This window comes from Mesocricetus auratus, unplaced genomic scaffold (genome assembly GCF_017639785.1).
Source record: "Mesocricetus auratus isolate SY011 unplaced genomic scaffold, BCM_Maur_2.0 Super-Scaffold_100054, whole genome shotgun sequence".
Lineage (NCBI taxonomy): Eukaryota > Metazoa > Chordata > Mammalia > Rodentia > Cricetidae > Mesocricetus > Mesocricetus auratus.
The window spans coordinates 514960-541214 of NW_024429231.1; the positions used below are offsets into that span (position 1 = coordinate 514960).

Below are 26255 nucleotides of genomic sequence, written 5' to 3' on the forward strand. Positions count from 1 at the left end.
CCTTTATACATTAAGAAAACTATTACATTTATTTTTATGTGCATGCCCACTATGGTATGAGTGTGCCCCCATGTACAAGTGGGGATCAAAGGGCAACTGTTGAGAGTTAGTTCCTTCTTTCCACAGTGTGGGTCCCGGGGATGGTTCAGCGGGCTTAGTGGCAAGTGCCTTTGCCTGCTGAGCCACGCCTCTGACTATCAGACTCTTAACAAAGACCAGTGAGAAACAAATGCTACAGACAGGGTTCAGGGATGGAGGGTGGGTCCTCCTCACTGACCGTGGCTCCCATGATACCCACGTGAAAAGTGGAAGTGCTTGTTCTCCAAGGGACTTGACGGCTCTGATAACCTGTGGCTGGAAAGTTCCTTCTCTGTGGTCAGTAGCTCTTTGTCCTCATTCCTGGGCTTTCAGGAGGACGTTCTCTCAGTCCTGTAACATCGAAGCCTCCACTCCCACCTCAAGGACCCACTGCAAACTGATCAAGCCTCCGTTCTCTGGACACCCAGAGGAGCCCAGAACCTTCCACTGTGTGATGCTTTGGCCCCTGCTTCTGTCCCTGCTCTGGGCAGGTGAGTAGGGATACTGACAGGGCTGGTGGAACAGGACCAAGATAACTATCTCATCTCTTTGCAGGGTCTCTGGCTAAGAATGGGGACTATGAGCTCTCAGTGACCAATTCGGTGACGGTACAGGAGGGCCTGTGCACCTTTGTGTCCTGCCAAGTCCGTTACCCCACTTCCAGTAGTTCTGTTTTTGGCTATTGGTACCAGGAGCAGACCACTACAAGCCTCAACTATCTGGTGGCTACAAATGACCCAAATCGATCAGTACAGAAGGAAGCTCAAGGTCGATTCCATCTCATGGGGGGGCCAAATACCCATAACTGCTCCCTGGAGATCAGAGATGCAAAGAGAAGAGACACAGGAGTGTACCTCTTCAGGGTGGAAGGAGATGGAGCTATGAAATACAGTTTTGTGAAGCAGAAGCTCTCTGTGGATGTGATAGGTATGTGATGAGGGTATATGAGGGGGTCCTTGTTCCAAAGCCTCTGGGCACCCTTGGACCAAATGATGGGGCTGTCTTGAGGTAGAGTCACATGTCTTGTGTCCCTATCTCTCTCTGTCCAGCTCTGAGTGAAACTCCTAACTTCCAAGTCTTACCTATCCTGGTGTCTGGTACTTCTACCCAACTGATCTGCTCTCTGCCCTGGGCTTGTGAGCGTGGGACACCCCCTATCTTCTCCTGGATGTCATCTGCCCTTACCTCCCTGGGCCCCAGGACCATCCTCTCCTCAGAGCTGAACCTAACACCGAAGCCCCAGGACCATGGCACCAACATCACCTGTCAGGTGACCTTCCCTGGTGTTGGTGTTACCATGGAGAGGACTGAACAGCTCAGTGTCACCTGTGAGTGCCAGTCCAGAAAACCTGGTTCTCTGGGGAAGGGATATTAGGGGTGTGGGATGGGGGGGTAGAACTGGGTGATGGGTCCTGAAAGCCAGTAGTGTGAGAGAAGAGCTCTGGGGTGAAATACCAGCAGCCACCCCCTCTCTGAAAAGCAAATGACCATATCTGTCTGCCCAGATGCTCCACAGAAGGTGACCATCAGAGCGTCCTGGGGAAATGACACAGGTAGGGTGAAATCTCTTCTTCCTGGGGTAGGTTCTGGGACTGCTGCCCTCAGATAAGCAGATATTCTGGAACTAAGGCCCTAAACTGAATTCAAAGTTGTAGGAAGCCAGCTCTTTGGGGATTACCAAAGCAAAGCAGCTGATCCCCGACCCCAGACACTCAGTGGTTGCAAAACCAAAGAACAGACTGGCAGTTTCCAAAACAGCTTGTTTACAGGAAGCAGCTAACTTCCTCTTTCTGCTCCTAACATCCCCTCTCTTCCCATTTCCTGTCCTTAGCCATAAACCCCGCAGTTTGAGGCATATAATCTACACCTTGTTGAACTCTGATCATTGTGTTTCTGAGTTCTGTTCCCTGATCACCATGTAACCCAACCTGGAGACGCCCTCTGACATTAAACAAAACCTGCCCTAGGTGCCAGAGGTTGTTTGAAGTCTCTTTTGTTTCCCCATTCAGACTTAATTCTGGCTTATCCCTGATTCCTTTGTGATCAAACTCATACCGCCACCATACATGTGTCAGTCAATGGCAAGGACTGAGTCAATTTTTCCCTCAAACTTAGTTTCTTGGAGACTTCTTCTTCACGCATATTAATTAGTAACTCCATGGTTTTCTAATGATACGATAACACATTTACCCTTTTATCTCTTGACAAAAAAGACAAAAAAAAACAAAAATTGGCATCCCTTGTCTCTTAGTCAATAAGTGACTTACATGAAAATTACATTTGTGACCATGTCTACAAAATTATTTCCTAAGGAAGAAAATTCCAGAACAAAGGGTCATTTGTATTTCACACATACATATGCTGCCAAATTGCACAGCATGGACTTTGTCTTAGGCATATCCCCAGCAACAATGTCTTTCTCTCCTTAGCAAACACACCCACCCTCCCTGATGGCACAAATGAAATCATTGTAGGTTTCATTCACAATATTCTCTCAAGAAGCCAAGTCTCTTTTACGGTGTTTACGTAGTGTTCATGGACTGGGATGTGGCTCTATTGGGAAAGCGCCATCCTAGCATGCAGGAAGCCTTGGGTGGGATCCCCAGCATTGCATAAACCAAGCGTGGCAATTGCACTCCTGTAATCCCAACCCTTGAGATGTGGAAACAGGAGGCTCAGAAATTCAAAGTCACCCTCATCTCTATAGTAGGTGTAGGAGACCCTCTCTCATAAAGAAAAATAGTAACAATAAGTTGGATTTATTGGTTCGCAATAATTTCCAAAATCATCTGAAGAGAGTGACCTGTTAAGGAGCAGCTGTTTGCCAGGTGAAGGGACTTTTCAGGCTTCTTCAGCGAGCGTAGGGCGATGTTGTCTCTCTGTGGGCAGAACACTGTGGCACGGTCCCCAGACGTCTCCACTGTTCTCCACTTACTCCTTCCGCCTTTCTCCTCCTTGAAGATTTCCTGGTCCTGAGAATCTCCCTGAGCTTTTAAGACAGAACCACCATAAAACCCACCACTGCCCTGTGCCACCTGCTTTAGGGGCCTGCCCCCAGGAAAGTGAGTGTCTGGGACACAGCTCAATTAGGCAGGCCTTAGTGAGATGCTCTTGAGAGACAGAAGGGCAAACTCTCCAGGACAAGTAAGAAATCCAAGCTGATAGATGCCCAGGAGGGAAGAGTGAGGCCCAAAGTGGTTCTGATGATCTCACACTGTTAACAGATACTGTCTGTCTGTCCACTCTATGGTGTGAGGTCATCAGCCAGCAGAAGCGAAAAGACAGATGATATGGGAAAAAGAAGACAAATACAGAAAGCCCTCTGTGACCCCGCTCAGTCTTCTCTCCGCCTCCTCAGAACCTCAGGTGCTGCACAATGGCTCATCTCTGCATATCCAAGAGGGCAAGTCCTTGCGCCTAGTCTGTGAGGCCGACAGCAACCCCCCAGCTGTGCTGAGCTGGGAGCACCTGACCCAGAAGCCGCTCCAGCTCTCCACGGAGGAACTGCAGCTGCAGAGGGTGGAGTTGGAGCACCAGGGAGAATACACCTGCGGAGCGCAGAACAGTCTGGGTGCTCAGGTGGCCTCCGTGAGGCTCAGCGTAAAGAGTGAGTTGGAAGGTGATGGGGGTGGGGCATTGTGCTCACAGCCTGGGAGGCCCCTCTGCTACCTGTCTTTGTGTCCCACTCCCCAGGCCTCCTACAGCTCCTGACACCCTCCTGCTCCTGGGAGGCTGAGAATCTGCACTGCAGCTGCTCCTCCAGAGCCTGGCCCGCCCCCGTCCTGCGCTGGCGGCTGGGGGAGGGGCTGCTGGAGGGGAACAGCAGCAATGTCTCCTTCACGGTCACCTCCAGCTCCACAGGACCCTGGGTCAACAGCTCCCTGAGCCTCAGCTTGGAGTTCAGTGCTGGCCTCAGGCTCAGCTGCGAGGCTTGGAATGACAATGGAGTTCAGAGTGCCACTATCTTGCTGCTGCCAGGTCAAGAGGTCACAAAGGGTAATGTGGGGGGAAGGGGTGACTTCTGTTGGATTGGAGTGGACAAATTAGAGCTAAACTGGGGCTAGTGTTCATAGTTTCCTATCAGCTGGGTTGGTAGGAGGTTTGGGGACAGGAGGCTGTAGTCACATACACCATGGGGAAGAAAGGACCTAGACCAGAGTAGAAGTGGGCATTCTCACAAACAATGGACTAACGCAGGTTGGATGCTAAGATGACTGCTTGAGAGGAAGACTTTCCATCACCCCTGGTCTTTCTTGTTAACAGACAAACCAGAAACCAGTACAGGAGTGGTCCAAGGGGCCATGAGAGGGGCAGGCATCATGGCCTTGTTTGCCGCCTGCATCTGCCTCATCTTCTTCATGTGAGTGCTGGCCCCATTGGGTGGAGGCTCCGCGTAGTGGCTGTGGACTGCTTAAGGCATCTCCAAGACTCAGCCCACAGAGCAGTGAGCCTGGGCAGGGTTAGCACAAGTCTCCTGCTACCTTGGCCAAGTGTAGGGTCTGTTCAAATCATGTAGTCCCAATCACTGAGAATCCCTTTAATCCACAAAGCAACCCCATCCCAAGCCATTGTACCTAGTGTTCCCTGGCCTTAAAATCCATCCAGAAGAGATGGGAAAAAGCACCTGCTCTCTTTCTCCAGAGTGAAGGTCCTCAGGAAGAAATCAGCCCTGAAAGTAGTAAGCCTGACAGGCAACCATCCTGCTGTGTGCCCTGTCTCCACGATACACGGTTCCAGCATGATTTCATCCAGCGTTTCGGTGAGATGCCTCTCCTAGGTACCCAGTGTTAGGATAAAGTGTAAGGGAAACCTTGCCTGGGGGACCTTGGCAGGGAGGGTGACAGAGGAGGGGGACAAACACACCAGGCAGACAGAGCTTAAGTGAGAAGTTTTATTAGAAAGGGGAGGGAGGGAAGGAAAGAGAAAAGAGACACAGAGACAGAGACAGAGACAGAGAGAGGACAGAAGAGAAGAGGGAGACAGGAAAAGTCCTGTGTTCCCCAGGGAAACTCGGGAAGAGAGCAGGAAAGAGAGGAGCAGGCAAAGAGAAGAGAGCAAAAAGAGAGAGAAGTGGGCTGGGTCTGTCTTTTAAAGGGGTTCTTTGTACCTGTGCGCAGAATAAGCAGTCATGGAGCCCTGGGCTGACCAGGGCACTGCTTGAGTGCATTCGGCCAGGTGACAGGGGCAGGCCAGCATAACACCTGAGTCCTTACACCCAGCGTATCAAAACTGAGCTTCTGTTTCCCCGATATTCAACTTTTATTCTGCAACCCCAGGCTGGGGACCTGGCATTTGCCCCACCTCTGTCTCCTGCTTCCGGTATTTACCCAGGCCTGACTATTGTGCTTGTTAGCAAAGCTCGTCCCATGTAGCTACTTCCTGTCAAGTCTTCACAGCCTTTCCCTGAGCCTCAGTACTGGCTTCATCAGCGCAGAGCAAACTTTCATAAAGGAATTCCAAACACAGCTGTTGAGTTAAGCACGGTCCTTACAGTACAAATGTGTTGTTAGACAGAAATAGAATGCCAGGCTGGGCATGGTGGGCAGACCTTAATCTCAGCATTCAGGAAGCTGAGGCAGGAGGATGCGGAGTTTAAAGCCAGCATGAATTACCTAGTGAGATGAGGGCCTACCAGGGTAATTTATGAGATCCAAATAAAATCTAAATCGAAAAACAGCTAGGAATGTGTCTTGTATCTGTATCTGTCAGTGAAAAAGCAGGGATGTGGCTTAGAAGTGAATGCCTGTGTAGAATCTACCAGTGATAGGCTGACTATGGGTAAGACACTTGGTTAGAAGCTTGCCCAGAATTTAACAGTGAGGAATATAGCTCTGTTGTAGTTTTCTAGAAAATGGGACACCTTGGGTTCCATCCCCAGCAGGGGATGGGGAAGAAGAGAGGCACATAGAGACAGACTCCCGGAGGCTAGGCTTGGTGGCACGTGCCTATATTGCTGACACTTAGAAGTATGAGGAAAGAAAATTAAAGCTTGAGGCCAGCTCGGGCTGCACAGGGAGTTCTAGGAGAGTCTGGGCTACCTAGAGACTTAATTTCAAGATAAAAAAGGAAAGAAATAGACTGTTGGCCACATTTATAAAATAAAATCTTCACTAGTCACATAAAAAAGCAGAGACACGTATCCCATTTCATTCCATACAATACATCCAGATGAGTGTGATTCTAACTTGTTATCAATAACAAAATGTAATCTTGGGAATGCTGCATTCGCCTTCTTCATTTGGGGTGCTCAGCCTTTCAGACCCAGCATGCGCATAGTGCTCACGGCACACCTCCCCGGCCATCCCTCACATTCCATGTGCTGATGTGGCCAGCACCATATTCAGCATCAAGAGCAGCAGAATGAATCCAAACTCCCTGGCAGGTGATCCCTGATCCTTCCCTGAATGGAGCCTTAATCATCTCCCATGTATCAGTTAAAATATCCCATCACCTGCCTCTTGCAGTCTCAGGCCTGTCCCTGCTCGCCCTGCCTACTGCAAGCCCCACAAGGGGTAGGTCTCACCCTCGCTTCTTGAGAACTCACTGTAACTCCTTGCTTCTACCCATCAGATTACAATTAGATAAACTTTTCATTTTATTTTTGAAATTTTACTGATTTAGGTTTCGGGGTCTCTGTGTAGCCCAGGCTGTTCTGAACTCACTGTGGAGCCAGAGCTTGCCCAAGACACAGTCTTTCTTCCAAAGCCTCCCTCCCAAGTGATCGGATTGCTGCAAGACACATCTGGTTTTACCTTCGTTTGTTTTTGACAGTCTGATGCTGTCTTTTGTGAGTTACTTAGCCTGGACCAGACTATGTTCATATCCATAAAATGGGGAAGGGGGGGTTGTGAGGACTCAGTGAGACTATAAGATTAAAATTAGCTGGGGGTGGAGCACACCGTATTGTTAGAGCCCTTGCCTACTATGTGCAAGGTCCTGGGTTTGACCACAAGTACTGTGTATACAGGTGATGTGCACATAGGCACATACTGGGGAAATGTGGAGGAGGGATTTAGACACATTCATATTCATGTTGAAACATCATTGAAGGTGAATGAGTGAAATCATGGAGTGAACACTTAGGAAATGTGTGTAAAGTAGATAAATGAATAAATGCACGGCTAAACCCCAAGTGCCTTTGGCAATTGTCACTGCTGTCTGCAAAGTCTTGACTGATGCCCTTCTTTAATTGGGTTCCAGGGTCACTTGAATGCACCAGGGTCACAGAGCCAGAAAGAACAGTCACCACTTGCCGCAGTCCCACACGCCCTGGAGGATGAGCCTGAACTCCACTATGCCTCCCTTTCCTTCCAAGGCCTGAAGCCCCGGCAGCCTCAGAACGCAGAGACCATCAAGTCTGATTACACAGAAATCAAGATCCACAAGTGCTGACACTTGCTCTGTGTGCCCAGCACTGGCTGGAGTGCTGGAAAGGCATGGCTAAGGACAGCGTATGTTAGGGGCAGATTCAAGTATCAGCGGCCCTCTAAACCAAAGGTTCTGAAGGGGGGAGGTCGTCTTGGAAGGAATGAAGGTCACAGGATTCCTGGGTTCAAGTCCAGATTCAGTGTTACTCCCACAGAAGTCAACTTTTCTCATTGTGCCCTCTCTTCCTCGTCTGTAAAGTGGGGTCATATTCGTGAGGTGTGTGTGACAAGGAGAAAATGCAGTGCTTATTGTTTGGTGATTGTGTTGCAGAATGCTGCCTCAGCAGTAGGGAGGAGCATTCCGACTTTATCACATACTTGAATTTTACTTGCATATCTTAAGGAACATATGTTAATTCTTAAAGTGATTCTCTTTTGAAGTGTGACCGTGTTGTAGCTATGCGTATCTCAGATTGGACTCATATCAGATGTTCTTCAAGCTCCGAAGCTCATACAGATGCCAGCCCAGACTACTAAACCCAGAAAACTATCCATTACAAGGCATAAAACTAAGATCTTCCACAAATCAATAAAAGTTGCAAACAATCCAATACAAACTGATATGTATGAGTGACTAGCAAACATACAGAAAGGTGATCTACCAGTGCTTTTCAATGAAAGATAAATAAATGTGATACAACTACCAAACTGTCCAACAATTCTGCTCACAACTGCAGACCTAAAAATACCAGATACATCTCTTCATCAGACTTATACAAGTGTGTTCATGGAAGCTCAGTGGTAGAGGGGTTGCCTGGTATGTCTGAGACCCTAATATGCTTGATCTCAAGCCCTATGAAAATCATGAAATGTACCCAGATGCCATCAGGAGAGAGAGAAGCAAACAAATGCCATAATGTTTATGGGATGGAGAAATAGAATCTCATACATGTATGACAGAACGTAACATTGAGGACAGAATCCACACAGATCTCTAGCATATTAGGTCTGTGGCATGAGATTTTAAAAAAACAGAATTCATCTTTGTCATTAGAACAGGATTCTACTTTTTTGCCTTTTAATTTGTAAATAGATTCTTTTCTCATATGATATATCCTGATTATAGTTACTGCTCCTACTACTCCTCTCAGCTACTCCCCACCTCCCATTTCCTCTGGATCCACACTCTCTGTCTCTCATTAGAAAAGAACAGGCTTCCAAGAGATAACAACAAAACACAACAAAATAAAATGCAATAAGATAAAATAAAAAAATCACCAAAAGTTGGGCAAGCCAAACTAACAGAAGGAAAAGAACCCAAGAGAAAGCACAAGAATCAGAGACCCACTCATTCACACACTCAGGAATTCTATAAAAATACTAAACTGAATTCTATAGCATGTATGCAGAGGACCTGTGCTTGCTACTTAGTCTCTGTGAGTTCTTATGAACGTTCCTCAGTTGATTCAGAGGACCTTGCTCTCCTGGTGTCCTCCATCCCCCCCCACACACACACACTCTTTTCACCTCTTTTTGACAGGGTTCCCTGAGATCTGAGGGGAGAAATTTGATGGAGACACCCATTTAGAGCTATTTGTTCCAAGGTCTCTCCCTCTCTGCACACTGTCTGGCTGTGGGTCTCTGCATCTGTTTCTGTCTTCTGCAGGAGGAGATTCTCTGATGATGACCGAATAAGGCACTGATCTATGAGTATAGCAGAGTATCAGTAGGTGTCATTTATTACTATTTTTTAAGCCAGTAGCATTTGGTTTTACCCTAGGTCTCTAGGCTGTCTACTCTCTGGTTCTTTATCACCCAGGCAATGTCAAATCAGATATTGATTGGTTACTCCTGCAAGCTTTGTGCCACCATTGCCCTAGCATATATTACAGGCAAGTCAAAGGGTTTGTGGCTGGGTTGGTGTTTGTCTTTCTCTTTTGATAGGCTGCAGAGTACTTTCCTGTACTAAAGACACTAGAACATGGGAGTGAAAATTCTATATAGGCAGAAGCTCATCTTTTCCATGTTCATGAGTTGTGTGGGCATTGTCTTTTAGCAATGGGGCCTTGCTGTCAGTTTGTGGAGAACAACCTGTTGTCTTTGCAGGAGCCTGGGTTGTCTGGGGATTTCCATGGGACCCCTTTGACAAACAACTCAATTGGATGTAACCCAGTTCCTGTACTGGAAGCCTCCTTTGGTGACAAGAGACAGCCAGTTAGAACTCCATCTCCCCCATTATTTGCAGGCTTCATTATGGTTGCCTTCATATATTTAAAGAAGTTTCTACTGCACTAAGTTTCTATGCTGCCCCTAGCCGGGCATTGGTGGCGCATGCCTTTAATCCCAGCACTCGGGAGGCAGAGGCAGGAGGATCACTGTGAGTTCGAGACCAGCCTGGTCTACCGAGCGAGTTCCAGGACAGCCTCCAAAGCCACAGAGAAACCCTGTCTCGAAAAACCAAAAAAAAAAAAAAAAGTTTCTATGCTGCCCCTCAATTCTAGTTGTCTCTCCTTATTGATTTTTGTGAGTTACTTTTGTAGCCAGCCACTTCGATGAAAGGCTGTAGTTCCCCAGTCAAATGTTTATTGTCATTTATGTATGCTGTCATATCATCTGCAAATAAAGATCCTTTGACTTCTTCCTTTCCAATTTGCATTCCCTTGTTCTCCTTCAGTTGTCTCATTGCTCTATCTAAGACTACAAGTACTGCCAGGCGGTGGTGGCACACGCCTTTAACCCCAGCACTCGGGAGGCAGAGGCAGGCGGATCTCTGTGAGTTTGAGGCCAGCCTGGTCTACAGAGCGAGTTCTAGGACAACCCCCAAAGCCACAGAGAAACCCTGTCTGGAAAAAAAAAGACTACAAGTACTATATTGAATAGGTATGAAGAGAGTAGGCAACCTTGTTTTGTTCATGATTGGGGTGGAATTGATTTCAGTTTCTCTCCATTTAAGTTGTTTATAGTAAGCTGCCTTTATTATATTTAGGTATGTCCCTTGCATGCTTAATCTCTCCAGGACTTAAAAGTCCTTGAAGGGATATTGGATTTTGTCAAAGGTCTTTTCCTTTTATCTAATGAGATAATCACGTAGCTTTTACTTTCATTTTGTTTATATGACGATTATATTTATTGGTTTTACATATTAAGCCATCCCCGCATCTCTGGAATGAAGTCTACTTGATCATGGTGGATGATCTTTTTGATGTGTTCTTAGATTCAGTTTGCAAGTATTTTATTGAGTATTTTTGCTGTTATGTTCATAAGGGAAACTTCTCTGTAATTCTCTTTCTCTGTTGGGTCTTTATGTGATTTGTGTATCAGGGTAACTGTGGTTTCATAAAATGATTTGGTGATGTTTCCTTTGTTTCTAGTTTGTGGAATAATTTGAGGAGTATTGACATTATCTCTTCTTTGAAATCTTGAAGAATTCTGGGCTAAAACTATCTAACCCTAGGGTTTTCCTTTTGTTTTTGTTTTTGTTTTGATTGGAAGATTCTAATGACTGCTTCTAGGCGTTTACAGTTCTGTTTAAATTGCTTATCTGATCTTTATTTAACTTTGGTAAGTGGTATGTATCTAGGAAATTATCCATTTCTTTTATATTTTTCCAATTTATTAAATTTGTTGGAGTAAAGATTATTAAGTGTATCTTTATGATTCTCTGAATTTTCCCATGTGTATTGCTATGTCCCATTTTCATTTTTAACATTTGGATATTCTCTCTCCACCTTTTAGTTAATTTGGATAGGGGTTTGTCAATCTTACTGGTTTTTCTCAAAGAACCAACTCTTTGTTTCATTGATTCCTTGTATTGTTCTCAGTAGTGATATATAAGTAAAGCCTTTATGTCTGGCTGTAAGTGAAGGGTATAGTAAACCCTTTTTGTCTGGCATTGAGAGAAATGTTTCAGGAAAGCCTTTCTTATGTGTGTGTTAATCAGTAGAAGCTGAAAAATTGTTTTGAGACTGTTTAAACCTTGAAAAATGTGGTTTCTCTGGAGGCTCTGCACTTGGTGCTGTGTGGAAGCTTGCAGCTACCTACCTTGGTCCTAAGACACTCCTGGCAGACATGGAACTGTTGCTTTTCATTATGGCCCACCATAATCAAAAGGGACTGAGATGTGTGTAGGCTGTCTGCTCTCATGGGCAGCAAGAAGAGCAAGACAGCTTTGGTAGTTGGGACCTTTCCCAGTACCAATTAACCTTGTATAAGTTTGAATAAAGCAACTGGAGTGAGCTAGCTGGGAGTCAGTCTTTTCCAAGAAGGCTGTACCCCTCTGCTCCTTCAGAAAATGAAGACTTAGCATCTTGGTGAACTTGTCTTTCTACTGTGGCATCTATGACCTGACATAAACAATAGTTCTCTTTGTTTCTATTTTATTGATTTCAGCCCTGAGTTTATTTCTTGCCATCTACTCCTTCTAGATGTGATTTCTTATTTTTGTTCTAGACCTTTCAGATATACTGTTGATAGGATGATAACTCTCCAATTTTTTCATTTTGTTTTGTTGTTCATGTAGGCCCTTAGAGCTGTGAACTTGCATCTTAGAACCTTCATCCTGTCCCATAAGTTTGGGGTATGTTTGTCTTCATTTTCATTTAATTCTAGAAAGTCTTTAATTTCTTTCTTAATTTCTTCTATCATATCTTCACTGAGATTATCCCTTCCATCTTGTGTTTCACCTATGTTGGAATATTCAGGGCCTGCTGGGTAGGATTTCTGGGCTCCCGTGGAGACATACCATCTTAGCTGTTGATCGTGCTTTCACACTGCTATCTAGGCATTGGGGTGATTATAGTTTCAGGTGCTGGTATCTGTTTTTTCATTGTTGGGCGATGTTTTGTTCCTTGGTTTATGTTGCCTCTCTAAGTTTTAGGAGAGTGTGGTCGCTGTATGTTGCTTGGTAGGAAATTTTCTGTGGTCCTGGTAGGTGTGGCCACTGGAAGTGCCAGATAGAATGTGTTTCTAGGTATTGGGAGCTGACATTTAGGACAGAGTTAGGCTAGGGGTCTGGCAGGGTTCACAGGAGGGAGGAGAGCAGAGTGTTCCACCAGGATCTGCTTACTTAGTCTCAGTGGAATTGGAGAAGAGAGTGAAGTGAGGTCACCCCAGGGTTACTATAGAGCGGGGGATGAGACTGGGGGATTGTCTCTGAAGGAACAGAAGGAGAAAGGAAGATATGTAGTCAGCCCACCTGCTTCTCTGGCAGGAGTGGTCTATGAGTTAGTATGGAGGACTTGCTGGAGTTGGGGGCTGGAGGTTGGGGGGAAAGGTCTGTGGAATCCATAGGAGATGTGGGTACAGGGGAATGGAAGGCTACAGCAGGTGTTCTGTTGCAGAGCTAGGGATGAGACTGAGGGGTTGGGTTTGGAGGAGAGGAAGAAGAGAGGTCTTCAGCTAGCTCACCTGTTTCCCTGGTCTGCTCAGCTGGTGCGATTCTAGGGAATGGCTGCTGTGTTACTGGCTGGGATACTGGGATGAGTTGAGGGAAGTAAAGTTGGAGGAGGAAATCTTCATGATCTCTTGTTGATTGAGTCAGAAAGGAAAGGGGGACTGTAGCAGGTCTTCTCTATAACTTAGGAGGAGACTAGGAGATTGGGTCTGGAGGAGCAAAAGGAGAAGTGAAGATCTGCATCCAGCCTCCACGCCTCCCTGTCAGAAGTCTAAATCTGGATTCTTGATACCACTGTGGGGGTGAAAATGACTAGAAAAGGGGGAGCTCCTGGAGGCTTCTTTATAGAGAAAAACAGCTTAATGATGTATTTCTCAAAATGTGTTCCTAAAACTGAGCAGGACATGAATGACTGACCTAGCAGTGGTCCCTCCCAGTTCTACTGTGTCCAGCTCATTATTTTCAGGGCCAAGCCTCAGTCACAGCACGTTGAGTGCACTCATTAACATTTTGACATGACATGAACTTAAGTCAGGTGCTGGCTTCTACTGAGCTCTTCCATTTCCCACTCAACCTCTCTAAGCTCTCAGTTTCCACATTCTTCTACATTTGTCTTTCTGGATCATACACAGGTTCTACAACTTGCACACATCTTCATCTGGTATCCTCATGGGCACCGAAACCTGGCTCTCTTTCACATTTCCTATCCATGGATGATTTTTTCCAGGTGTCGTCATGGTACACAATGTCCAGGTGTCTTCATTTAGTTGAACTGTCATTACAAAGTACCATAATCTTGATAGTTTTAAAACAAAACATATTTGGATTTCTAGTAGTTCTAGAGATGGGATGTTCAAACACCAATAGATCTGGTGTCTTGTAAGACCCAGCTTCTGTGATCATGAATGGTATTTTCCTTTTGTATCCTCGTGTATTAGAAGTAAAAGATGAACTTCTTTCATATTTCTTTATAAGGACACCAATCCTATTTACCTAGTGAATGGTGTTCACAATTTAATAATCTCTCTTCTCAAGGACTATCTCCATTGTTATTATACTAGAGTTTCAAATTATACATTTTATATGGATATACAGCTGGAGCCTAGAAGATGAGCTGTGAGTTCTGCAGAAGGCAGAGCCAGAAAAGCGACCCAAGCCCTTTGGAGGAGTCCAGAAGATTGTGAGTGGATCCCAGATATTGGACAGCTGGAATTTTATAATTACCCAAGATGTTGTGGGATGCCTGCCAAGGAGAGCTGCTAACAGGGAGTGGAACCAGCCCACAAGAAAGAAGTGTGTTGCTGTAGATAAATCCGAATGGAATTAGAAATCTGAAGAACCGTTTGGTATCAGACATGGAGATGCAGAGTTAGGAGTTTGCCCTGCTGATTTTTAGTCTTGCTTTGGTTTAGTATTTAGAAGTAAGATCACTCAGCTATTTCTCCAGCACAATTCCTGCCTCCATGCCACCCTGCTCCCTGCAATGAGGGACTAAACCCCTGAAACTGTAAGCGAGCCACCCTTAAATGTTTCCTTTATAAGAAAAAAAAGACAGTTTCAAGAGGGCCACATGAAAAAGAATGCAGTATTCTCTGAGAACAGAGATGACATGGACATAGATGGGAACCTTAGGCCCATCCCCCAAAGAGGCTAGATTCTTCGGACAGCATTGGAAGGGGATTTTCCTCAGAGCCTCCAGATAAGATCCTGACCCAGGTGACCTTAACCTTGTGAGATTCTCATTGAATCCAGATGAACACAGTTAGACTTCTGATTTACATAACTATAAGATAATGAAAACTATATTATTACTGCCTTTGTTGGCTATGCTAGCAATAAAAATTAAGTGTATGGTATTCTTTCTGATTATATACATGCATATATAATACGTTATATATACATACACACACACACAATGAATGTGAAAATAGCAGATACTGTGTGATTGGGAATGTAGTTCAGCAGTAGAGCCCTTGGCTATAATCCACAAGTTTAGGGTTAGAAGCACGGCTCAGCATTAGAGTCCTTGCCTAGAATCTCTCGGTGAGGGTGTGTGTGACTCTGCGGTATAGCAGTTGCCAAACATGCACAAGATCTTATAGTATTATTTGAGTAAATCCATAGAAGTGGAAATTATACTGACAGTTGTAAGACATTAGGGCAGGGAGGAAATAAGCAGTGTTTTCCATCAGGTAGAGGCGGTGGTTCAACAACACAGAATGGGCTGCTGTGATCAGTTTTATGTTATGTGAACTTTGCCCAAATGAAATCATAGTGAGGATTATAATCCCAGCTTTCAGAAGGTAGGGGGTGGAAGAATCAGGAGCTCTAGACAAGTCTGGCTACACAGTGAGACCGTGTAAAGTCTAAGGGAATCAGACACTGTCCTGTAATCTTTCAAGCCAGACTTTCTGGGTTCAAGCAGCTGCTTCTCAGTGTTGTGGGGACATTCACCAGAGAAGACAACTAGGACACAGGTTTAAGCCAATAGAAACTCTTTATTAGCTAGCCAACAGCTCCAGTGGGTGTTCAGGATCCCAGTGCAGCCCTGAAACCTTTATCAGGGTGAGCTTTTAAACACAAAAACCATATCCCAGGTCAACACATTTCAGTCAACACAGTTAGCCAGCAGCAGAACTGCAGAAACCAAAAAAGCAAGGTTAGCACATTTAGAGACTTCCCCAGACCTATGGAATTTAACAGATTTCGTCTTTGTTTTTGTTTTTGCTGGTACTGCTGTCTACATGATGAATTTTGTGGTCTGAATGGTACTTTCATCATGGAGTTAGTTATGCTAAGCGCTGGGGGCCTACTAAGGTCTAAAGAACTATTGCATTCCCCACTGGTCTTAGTGAATGAGTCAAATTACGGACTCCTCTTGCTCTCAAGAGGTGTAGTTGATCTGAAGGACCATTAATTTTACTGAATTGCTACATAATTGTCCATACAGCTTAATATGCAGGTCACTGGCATTAATCCAACAAGAATAAGAATTAAAGACTCACTCAGTGTTGATGGTAGAGTAACTAGCCTGGGGACCCAAGAGCACAGAGACTGGCACCAATTATCTGATCTTTTGTGTCTTTCTTTTTGAGTTTTTTTCCAACCACAGCAAGATGCTTTTAATTACTCTTGATCTATTACCATAGAAACAACAGATTTTTCTCAAAGCCATATATAATCCCCCTTGTCTCATGAGAAGTAAATTCAAGCCTCTTTGATTTCGTAGGACTATTTCTGAAAGGAAATCTAACTTGTTTTAATTCAAAAATAAAAACTGAATATCTCTAGGTCCTGATCAACCTATCTACCTAGTTTGTTTAGAGTTTTTAGCACCCATAAAAAAGGTTAGTATGTGAGGGGAGATCTGGCACTAGTGAGATCTCCAGAGATCTACAAGGATGACACCAACTGGCAAACTAAGCAGTAGTGGAGAGACTACATTAAATGCCCCTCCCTAATAATGGTTTTGACCACTGTCTTACATACACACCACCCTAGAATCTCCATCCGGTGACAGACTGAAGCAGAGGCAGACACCCACAGCTAAACACTGAACTGAACTCCTGGAACCCAGCGACAAAGAGGAAGGAGTGATGAGCAAAGGGGTCAAGACCGGGCTGCTGAAACCCAGAGAAACAGCTGACCTGAACAAGGGGGAGATCTTGGGCCCCAGACTGATGGCTGAGAGGCCAGAATGGGACTGATCCAGATCCCCTGAATGTGGGTGTCAGTGAGGAGACTCAGGCAATCTATGTGTAGTAGATCAGTATCTGTTTTTGGTAGTAGATCAGTATTTATCCCTGGCACACAAATGCACTTTGGGGACCCATCCCACAATGAGGGATGCTTTCTCAATCTGGATACTTTGGGAAGGGCCTAGGCCCTCCCCAGAACGAAATGACAGACTCTAGAGATCCCCAATGGAGGGCCTTACCCTCCCTGGGGAATGGAGTGAGGATTGGGTGGGTGCTGGGGGGAGCTGGTAGGAGGGAGTGGGCATGAGGGGAGGGGAAGGGAGCTGGGACTGACATGGGAAGCAAACTTGTTCCTAATTTAAATATATAATTAAAAAGTGTTAAAAAAAAGGTTAATATGCCAATGAACTAGCTTTTCCTGCTCTGATCAGGAGTGAGATAAGAAGAGAAACAGCTCTTTTGTTTTCTTTGTAGTTCAATGTCCATATTAAAATGTATTTTCCCATTGTATAGGTATATGGGGCAAAATGTATACCAAGATATACAAAAGGGTTTCTCATTTTGGAAGCATCAGAAGAGGCACATTTAGTCAAACCATTAGTACAAGCTCATTAGGTAGCCCTAGAGACCCAGTAACATTGTTTTCCATATGAGTTAACACAATGCACAAGGCAGAACAGCAGACATCCGAGGAAGGGAGGGCCTAATGCTGGCTTGGGCTGCCTCTAGTCACAGTCAATGGGCTGACACCTATCCCTATGTAGTGTGGTGGGTGGAGGTCTAAGCATAGTCAGCAATCCTGGCTGATTTCTGGCTAGGAATGATTAGCTTTATCTTCAGGGTCCCTTCCTGTGGCATGGAGTCTGGTTCCCCACATTTTCTCTAGTCTCCAAAGGCCAGAATCTTTTTAAAAGAATCCTCTAAGATGCTTGTACGCCATAGCCCCAATTTTTGGAAACTACCTTATTCTTGGCAACCAGGGGACCCTGCTGCAGAGTATGCATAGAATTGTAAATTCTGTATTTCTATCTCAAAAGATAAACTCCATCCTTTTTTTCCAATACAACCATATACTTAAAGTGGGCATTACTGAGTCAAGGTCAAGAAGAATGTAGGTTGCCGGTCTGTAGTCACACTAGTTAATGCCTTCTCTGTACCTGTTGTTCTCAGTTCCCAGGTCCAGTACTGAGTGTTCTTGGGATTGGACCACAACCCTGTATTTATACCAAACATAAGACTCAGGAGGAGGTAGGGCAGAAGGGAGTGGAAGGGTCTGGGGCCCAATGACACCTTCTTTTTTGTGGGTCTATAACTCAGGGACAGTCCATTTGGCATCTGGCTTCTGTTCTCTTGACTTAAGTGTGGTGAATACATGGCGTAATGGCGCCAACCATCATGGCCTTAGGAGTAGAGAGAATCACCATGTAGGGTCCTTTCCTGGTTGTTTGGGTGCCCCCTTGTCTAACTGACGAACCCATATAGTATCACTGAACTTGAACAAGGGGAAACTGGTGGTTGACCCAGAGGTCACTTAGGTCTCTCTGATGAAGAGCCTTTATGGAGAACTGGAGTGCCTGTAGCGATTTGAGAAAGGAATGAGTTCTGCCAACTGCTGGTCTCTGAGCATGGGGAGCAGTGGGGAATATAATCTCATAGTGGGTAAATCCTTCACCATACAGCAAGCCCAAAATAAATCAAAGGAGATCTAGCCATCCTTTGCTAAATCTAATGACAGCTTTGTTAGAGTTTCTTTTAATGTCTTGTTTTTTGGTTTTTTTTGTTGTTTTTTTTGTTGTTTTTTTTTTGTTGTTGTTGTTTTTACGAGACAGGGTTTCTCTGTGTTGTTTTGGAGGCTGTCGGTCCAGCCTGGCCTCGAACTCACAGAGATCCGCCTGCCTCTGCCTCCCAAGTGCTGGGATTAAAGGCGTGTGCCACCATCGCCCGGCAATGTTTTGGTTTTTTTTTTACCTTATTAGAACCCCTTCCTGAGTAAGGGCTTACTGTTGTCAATTCACTTTAGCACAAACTTAGCATTTGGCTGAGACATCCCACACTTGGCTATCCAGTCTAGGTGTAACACATTTTGATATGAGTAACTCAGATGAGTAGCCTGCTGTATGCAGGTCAGTTACCAGTCCTTCCGATTGTTTCTGGAAGGATGATCTTCCCCTCTGATGTCCGGTCAGGTATGTCATCAGAATACGAACAAGCCCCACTGGCCCTTGGACTATTTGTCAGGCAGCCAGGTCAGCGGCTGGAGGGAGTCATCTTTTTGACTCCTCAACAGTGGAGGACAGGAATTTGTAAAAGAAGTCAAATAGTCTTCAGGGGCCAAGATTTTTTCTTTGTTTTTTAATGTCCTTTCCCACAGTGCTAAGAAACCTCTTTCCCTGTCAATCATACAGTGGGCATGCTGGTAATAAGAGCATAGCACTGTCCTTGTGTATGACTGTGGTATACTTTGATCAACTCTGGTATTCTGAGACTGACAAGGTTGAGGACCGGGTCACTGTAAATCTCTATTTCTCACCCCAAGGCACTTCCCAAAACTCAGGCGCCTTCCCACAGATGGTCTGGTGCCATAGAGATAACCCATTGCTTAACAATGCTTGGTTAACCCCTGCACTCCCTGGTGAGGTCTCCTGACCATCACATATCAAACACTCCCTGCTCCCAACAGCCCCTGCCTCACTTCTCAGCATCTCCCCCTAACAACCTCCACCCCGTGGCCAATGCCACATTCCTCTATGTAAGAGTTCTCATTAAACACAGCTTGATCAGAAAGTCTGTCTTGCTGTCAGTCTCTCTCCTGTCTCTTGTCTCGTTTATTTCAGGTTCCCGTGGGCTCCACCCCCCGTTGTGCCCTGAAGGACAGGGCATGACAATAAAGTTTACTTTGAATCAGAACGAAGAGCTAGCTACTAGCTGACCAAAATTAGTCACAGAGGTTTTAGAGGACAGTAACATATAGCGAGACACAGGAAGTAGTATGGCTGGGCTCTTTTGGATTGAGAAGGAGAAAGAGGGGAGGTCTCTGGTTGCTTCTCTGATCATTCAGGTTCTTACCCTGATATCTAACTCCTGAGATTTTATTGATAAAGAATAATTAGATAAATGATTCAGTGGTGGACTTTTCTTTTGCCAGTTTGAGAGCCTGGGTCAGATCAATCAGCTCTGCTCTCTAGGCTGAGATACCTGACTTGAGCCCAAATCATTTCAGCTACAGTAACTTTTGCAGCTCCCACATACATGCTTTCATCTTTCATCTCATGACAGTCATGAACGAGTACCTGGGATTGTCATCAGGCAAAAGGACACATATATGAGCACTCTTTCCTACCAGCCTGGTCCCACAGCCGCATAGGCTCCAAATGAATACTTGAACACTACATTAGTTATAATACTATTGGTTCATGATTAGGGCTTCTTGGTGGCTAGCTCTGTCTTAATTATTAGCCTATTTCTATCAACCCATGTATTGCCACAAGGCTGTGGCTTACCTGGTAATGCCCGACATGGTGTTACTCCTCTGGCAGCATCGGTGACTCTGTTGGGCAGGGTCCTACATGGCGACTGCTTACTGCCTACACCTCCCAGAATCCCCCTCATCTCCTAGACCCGCCTATTGGCCACAGTGTTTTATTCATCAACCAATAAGATAAACATATTTACAGAATGACATCTCCCATCAAGTACGTACGCAGTGGGTGTCTCAAACCAGTGTTGGACCACACAGGCATTAGACAGCCAGCATTCTTGTGTTCCTTGGAGGAGAGCCTAAACCTTGTCATGGGGTACTGGAGAGTATAAGATCTTGACTCAGAAGTAACTATTTTTATTTCATTAGACCAGCAGTAGCTGCCACAGCTCTTATACTGGTAGACAATTGTCTAATCATTTAGACGGGTATGTCACGGGGTATTTCCATGGCCTCAAAATTTCAGTTAAAACCCTTTTTGTAATGTCTTTTTTGTGTATGTGTATGAACAAACAGATGAAAACATTTTGAGAATCTGGAAGTGCTATAGCTGGAGCCAAAGTTAGAACCACTTTTAAAGCCCCAAATGCCTTTTGTTTAATCTCAGTCCAGATTAAGGGCTCAGTGCACCCCTTTGCGCTGTTGTGTAGATAGAGGCCTTGTTATTTCCATAAACTCCGGAATCCAGAGGCAGCAATACCTAGCTGCACCTAGGAACTCTCAAACCTGTCTCTTAGTCTTTGGAGTTGGCATCTGAAGGATGGCAGCAGTCCTGCTCTGAGATAGGCTCCTTTTGCCTCCCCTCAGCTGGGAGCCAAGATAGGCAAACTCTGGTGTACAAAGTTGGACTTTTAAAGTCAACATTCTGCAGCCCAAGGTCTGTCACTCTTGCAGCAGTCCCTGGAGGCTATTTTGCAATTTATTTTAGTTTTAGAAACTAGGAGATCATTTACATATTGTAAGAGTGGGGTCCTGGGGAACCTCTAATGGAAGGAAGGACAGGAGGTCAGTGTTTAGTGTCTCATCAAACAGGGTTGGAGAAGTTTTAAGTCCTTGGGGCAACCTGACCCAGGTATGTTGCCTGCTGTAACCTCCCTGTGGGTCCATTTAAAAGCATAGATCCGTTGACTCACCTCTGCCAATTGGGAGCTAAAGAATGCATCTTTCAGGTCCAAGACAGTGTACACCTGTTTCTCTAGAAGAATCAGACTCATGAGAAACAGAGGCTCCAGGATTCTTCACAGGCAGGAGCAGTGTATTTCAGGGTGACTGGCAGGGCACCAGGATGCCTGTCTCTCCAAGTCAGGAAATATGGACTGCAATTTCGCTTTTTGTTTCCATGGCCATTGGGTATTGTTTAATCTGAATGGAAGTAACTGAAGTGGTTGAACATTGGCTAGTGTTGGACAGAAGGGAAAAATCTATTCTGTCCATGTTGCACTGTCTGGCAGTGGTCCCCCCCAGCCCCCAAGCCTGGGGACAGTCTTACTTTTTTCAGAAAATGGTGAGTCTGGGGTTTTCCAATTATACTGATTACTAGTTGGAAAGAAGCTGTGAGTCATGGAAGAAGGAGGAGTGACACTTCCTCCCTTCCCTTTCCCTGGAGCTGCTTAGAGCAGAGCTGAAGGACTGTGCAACTTGGAGAACTGTTTCCCCTCCCCATATGCAGTCTCCATGCAGGGATCCTGGGGACATGTGGAATCTCAGGTTGTCCAACCCCCCCCCCCCAGTCTCCTGACCACTGCCCTCTTCCCAGCTCCAAAGAGATCTGAGAACCCCAGGTCTCAAGGTCTGGTGTCTGGGGATCTCAGTGAGACTTCCAGAAATGTTGTGGAGTAGCCACAAAAGAAGAGTACTCAGACATGGGTTTAAGCAACAGAAACAGGAGCTGTTTGACAAGACAAGAGAGTCAAAATTAAAACAAGCAAGCACTCTGAGAGTGAGAGAGGCAGTTGTTTGTTTGTTTCTCTAGGTGACCTGGCAGAGCCAAAAGGATTCGGATCCCCAACAAGAGGCATGGTTCTTAAGCCAGGGTGTGTTTCAGACCAGAGAAAGCCACTGGTCAACACAGGATAACAGAACTGACAGAAACACGTAGAAACATGCACACACACACACACACACACACACACACACACACACAATCCACTGATGTCTCGTACAGATTCTGGACAATGGATCAGCAGCCCCATCTGACATCACTTAAGAGTCCAAACAGAAGGCACCTTAACTAGACTCACCTCTGGAGGGAACAGACCAGGCTACTTTCTAATTTGTTTCTTTTGGGGATGGAGGTGTCAGACTCCTCTGAAGCATTAGGCGGTGATTGACAAAAGGTTCCTGGGGACATGTGGAATCTCAGGTTATTCAACCCCCCGGCTCCCCCTCTACCCCCAGAGTCTCCTGACCACTGCACTCTTCCCAGCTCCAAAGAGGTCTGAGAACCCCGGGTCTCAAGGTCTGGTGTCCGGGGAATCTCAGTGGGACTTCCAGAAATGTTTGGAGTAGCCACAAAAGAAGAGTACTCAGACATGGGTTTAAGCAACAGAAAGTCTTTATTGGCTGGCCAACAGCTACACTGGGTGTTCAGGATTCCAGTGCAGCCCTAAACCTTCCTCAGGGTGAGCTTTCTCAGGGTTGACATACTTCAGTTAACAAGAACAGTTAGCCAGAGGCAGAACTACAGAGCCCGAAAAGCAAAGTTAGTACCTTTAGAGACTATCCCAGACCTATGGACTAGGTCTTTGTTTTTGTTTCGGCAGGTAGTGCTGTTTACACGCTATTTTTATGACCTAAATAGTGTGTCCGTGGCCGAGTTACTTGTTATGCTAAGGTCTGCGGCCCTGCTACATGCAGCTTGATCTCTAGTTCTTTCCCCAACTGTGAATGGGGACAAAACTCCACTTAGCTAACAGGTTTTTCTTGAGTTTTCAAAGGATTACACACATGACCTTTGAGCATGTTGGACACCCAGCAAAGGTCAGCTCTGGGGAACGGGTTCCAGTGCTGCCCGGGGGTCATGTGACATTTCCAGCTGTGGCTTGCTCTCCACCTGCACTCTGAGCCAACTGTCGCCGAGGCCGATTAGAGGAAAATGTACAATTTGCATCTCCACTGTCAGTTTTGTTTCACTTCTCCCTCTGTCCCCACCAGCAGCAGCAATCAGCCTCCTGATCTGCCTCTTCCTTCAAACCTCCCGGGGAGCCTTGCACTTTCTCCCGTAGCCCATTCCAATAGCCTGCTTCCCAGTCTTAGGGCTCCCGTGTCACCTACACCATCTGAAAAGGGAGGTCACTGCACCGGTCAGAGGAGCACACACCTCAGAGGAAGAGGAGGTTTTAAGTTTGAGGATAGGGTAGAGTCTATAATCAGAAAAATAAGGACTGATTATAGAGATCAGCGGTTGAGCACTTGCCTAGGGTCCACTAGTGAGGGGCTAAGGTGTGGCTCTGCAATTGTGTCTTTTGTCTGGCACCCACCACAACTGTAAAGGGTGGAGCCTTCCTCATTCCCCTCACAGATCCACTCCTTCCCTGATGGATACTCAAGAACAAGGTCACTCGAATCACCTTACATTTCACCCTTAACTATCTGAAGCCTTCTCTCAGCTACCGCTCCTCATACACAGTAGCCACATCCTGACCACTTCCTAAATGTCTCATACTTCTTCATGCTCAACATCACTGGGAAGTCCCCTCTGCTCGAGGTACACAAATATCTTCCAAAGTCACATCAATGGACACTTAGGCAAGCTTCCAGACTTCCTCAAGCCCTGCAGTCTCGTAGGGGTTTCTCAATCTCATCACAGCTCATATTTGGGTATCTGAAGCTGTCTGTCCCCTGCCTAGTTTTGACAGCCAAATTTCAAAAGCATTTTAATGTATATGCATGTGTGTGCATGCTCATATGGGTGCACATGCACGAATCCATGCTCATGTGTGGAGATCAGAAGACAACCTTGAGAGTCAGTCATCACCTTAGACCCTTTTTGAGACAGGATCTCTTATTTGCAGTTGTGTATGCTAGGCTAATTAACATGCAAACTTCTAGAGATTCTATTACTGCCTTCTATCTCACTGTTGGGGGGAGGGCGGTCAGGGATTATGGATACTGTACTTGCCTTTAGGTGGATTCTGCAAGTGGAACTGAGGTCTTCATGCTTATACAAGCATTCCATAAATGTCTTGATATTGCACTAACTATTCATTCGAAGTATAAATGAACCCACACCAGAACCTCCTCCATCAGCACGTGAGCAAAATGGCAGAGTTTCTGCAGTCATCCTTGTTACAGACAGCTCAAATGCCATTGTCTCACTGATGGGTTATTCCCAAGTGAGTCTGCACACTTCAGTTCCCTTTTTATCACATTCGTGAAGGGAGCCTTGAGAAATCTGTGAGTTTCTCCCATTTCTTTGTTTCTCACATGTCTACTGCACACTTCTTGTACGCCATACCCTGGAAATACCAGGAAGAAGGAGACAAGGTGCCCGCCTCACTTCAAACCTAACCACATTTCAATTTCAAAGCTTGTTTGAGTAGTCCTTCAGGCAGACAGTGACAGAAAACAAGGGGTTGGAGCTTTACAGAAGATGGTTAAAAGGGAAACTTTCTTTTTAAAAAGATTTTATCTATTTTTATTTTGTGCGCATGTGTGTTTTGTCTGCATGCATATATGTGCTCCATGTGAGTATAGAGGACATAAGAACTAGAGTTAGAAGTGGTTGTGAGATGTCATACAGGCACTAGGAACTGAACAAAGGTCCTCAGCAAGAGCACAAGTACCCTTAGCATACGAGGGAGGCATCTCTCCAGCCCCAAAGAGCACCAAGTACCCTTAGCATATAAGGGAGGCATCTCTCTAGCCCCTAAAGAGCACCAAGTACCCTTAACATACGAGGGAGGCATCTCTCCAGCCCTAAAGAGCACCAAGTACCCTTAGCATACGAGGGAGGCATCTCTCCAGCCCTAAAGAGCACCAAGTACCCTTAGCATACGAGGGAGGCATCTCTCCAGCCCTAAAGAGCACCAAGTACCCTTAGCATACGAGGGAGGCATCTCTCCAGCCCTAAAGAGCACCAAGTACCCTTAGCATACAAGGCATCTCTCTAGCCCTAAAGAGCACCAAGTACCCTTAGCATACGAGGCATCTCTCCAGCCCCTAAAGGGAAAAGTTTTATGAGGTTCCCATGGAAGGAAAACAAATAAAATGTTTTGATTTGGTTAAAGTGAAATGAAATTTTAAGTAATATCACAGTTTCTAGATACAGGACCCTTGGCAGTTTCTGGTTGGTTTCATTTTTCTACTTCACATTTACACTGAGTTGGGCTTTGTTTTACTTATGCCAGCAAAATGATTTTCCACTCAGAATGGATTCTCTGGTGTATGCTGCGTGTTAGCTTCTGACTGAAGGCTTTTCCCCACCTGAAACACATCTAAGATTTCTGCCCTGTGTTAATTTTATGATCCATCTTTAGTTGAAATGATGACTGAACAATTCCCCACAGTTGGGGCATTTCTAAGGCTCCCCACCCCTTACTTTGATAATATACTTTCAGTTGGGAATGCATTACTGGAGGATTTCCCACAGTCATAGCACTCATGTCTTCTTGCCAACATGAGTTTGCTGATGGGATGTCAACTCCAAATTCTGGTTGTGAAACTTCCCATGTTTATCACAGACAAGGGATCTCTCGATAGTGTGAATTACCTGGTAATTATGGGAAACTGGCCTGTGATTGAAGACATTCTCACGTTCAATACGTTTGTGCTGTATAAATGACTGCTTGTACCTGAGAGATTTGCAGCACTGATTGGTTCCCTTTGCATGATTCTTCTTTTTTTGGAGGATTCGCAGTTACCATCAGAAGAGTTGAGGGAGAACAGATGGAATGCCAGGATATCATTAAGGTGTTTTCTGACACTGCTTTGATTTTCATCACTTGCTTGTATGATGGGTTTCAAACTTCTTGCAATTGAGTTTTTGGAAGTCTCTTTCCTGTAGAAATGAGGTAGGAGTTTCAAAAGGACGGTTTTTCCTAGGCTGTTGACATTCAAGTTCAGTCTGCTCAGAGCTTACTTATTAAAAGGCATCCAATAGTGGGATCTTGTTTTGTTGATGTTTTAGTAGTGCCAGAGCCCTGCCACAGTTCTAAAATAGAAGAACATGAACCATTTCTGCAGCTTGACTCACCGTATCATTTAGAAACGAAGCTTTCACAAAAACTTCCGGTTACAGAATA

The 26255-nt window shown here is 45.3% G+C and overlaps 1 protein-coding gene across 8 annotated transcripts; it reads left to right on the forward strand.

Annotated features, from left to right (window-relative positions):
- The first annotated feature begins 224 nt into the window (after positions 1-224).
- On the forward strand, positions 225-8153 carry LOC101843539 (sialic acid-binding Ig-like lectin 5). Of its 8 annotated transcripts, none has more exons than XM_021235743.2 (10): positions 225-375; positions 463-569; positions 634-1005; positions 1128-1406; positions 1584-1631; positions 3437-3685; positions 3772-4074; positions 4342-4438; positions 4720-4837; positions 7279-8153. In XM_021235743.2, exons 1-10 carry the CDS (start codon positions 230-232, stop codon positions 7468-7470), a joined length of 1911 nt encoding a protein of 636 aa, XP_021091402.1. In that variant the 5' UTR covers positions 225-229; the 3' UTR covers positions 7471-8153. The 8 variants fall into 8 exon arrangements, 6 of the variants coding, with proteins under 6 accessions (XP_021091402.1, XP_021091401.1, XP_021091404.1 ...); XM_021235742.2 differs by adding an exon at positions 6700-6865 and having other exon boundaries at positions 226-569; positions 7279-7417; XM_021235741.2 differs by having other exon boundaries at positions 228-569; positions 3772-4056.
- Positions 8154-26255: the final 18102 nt, after the last annotated feature.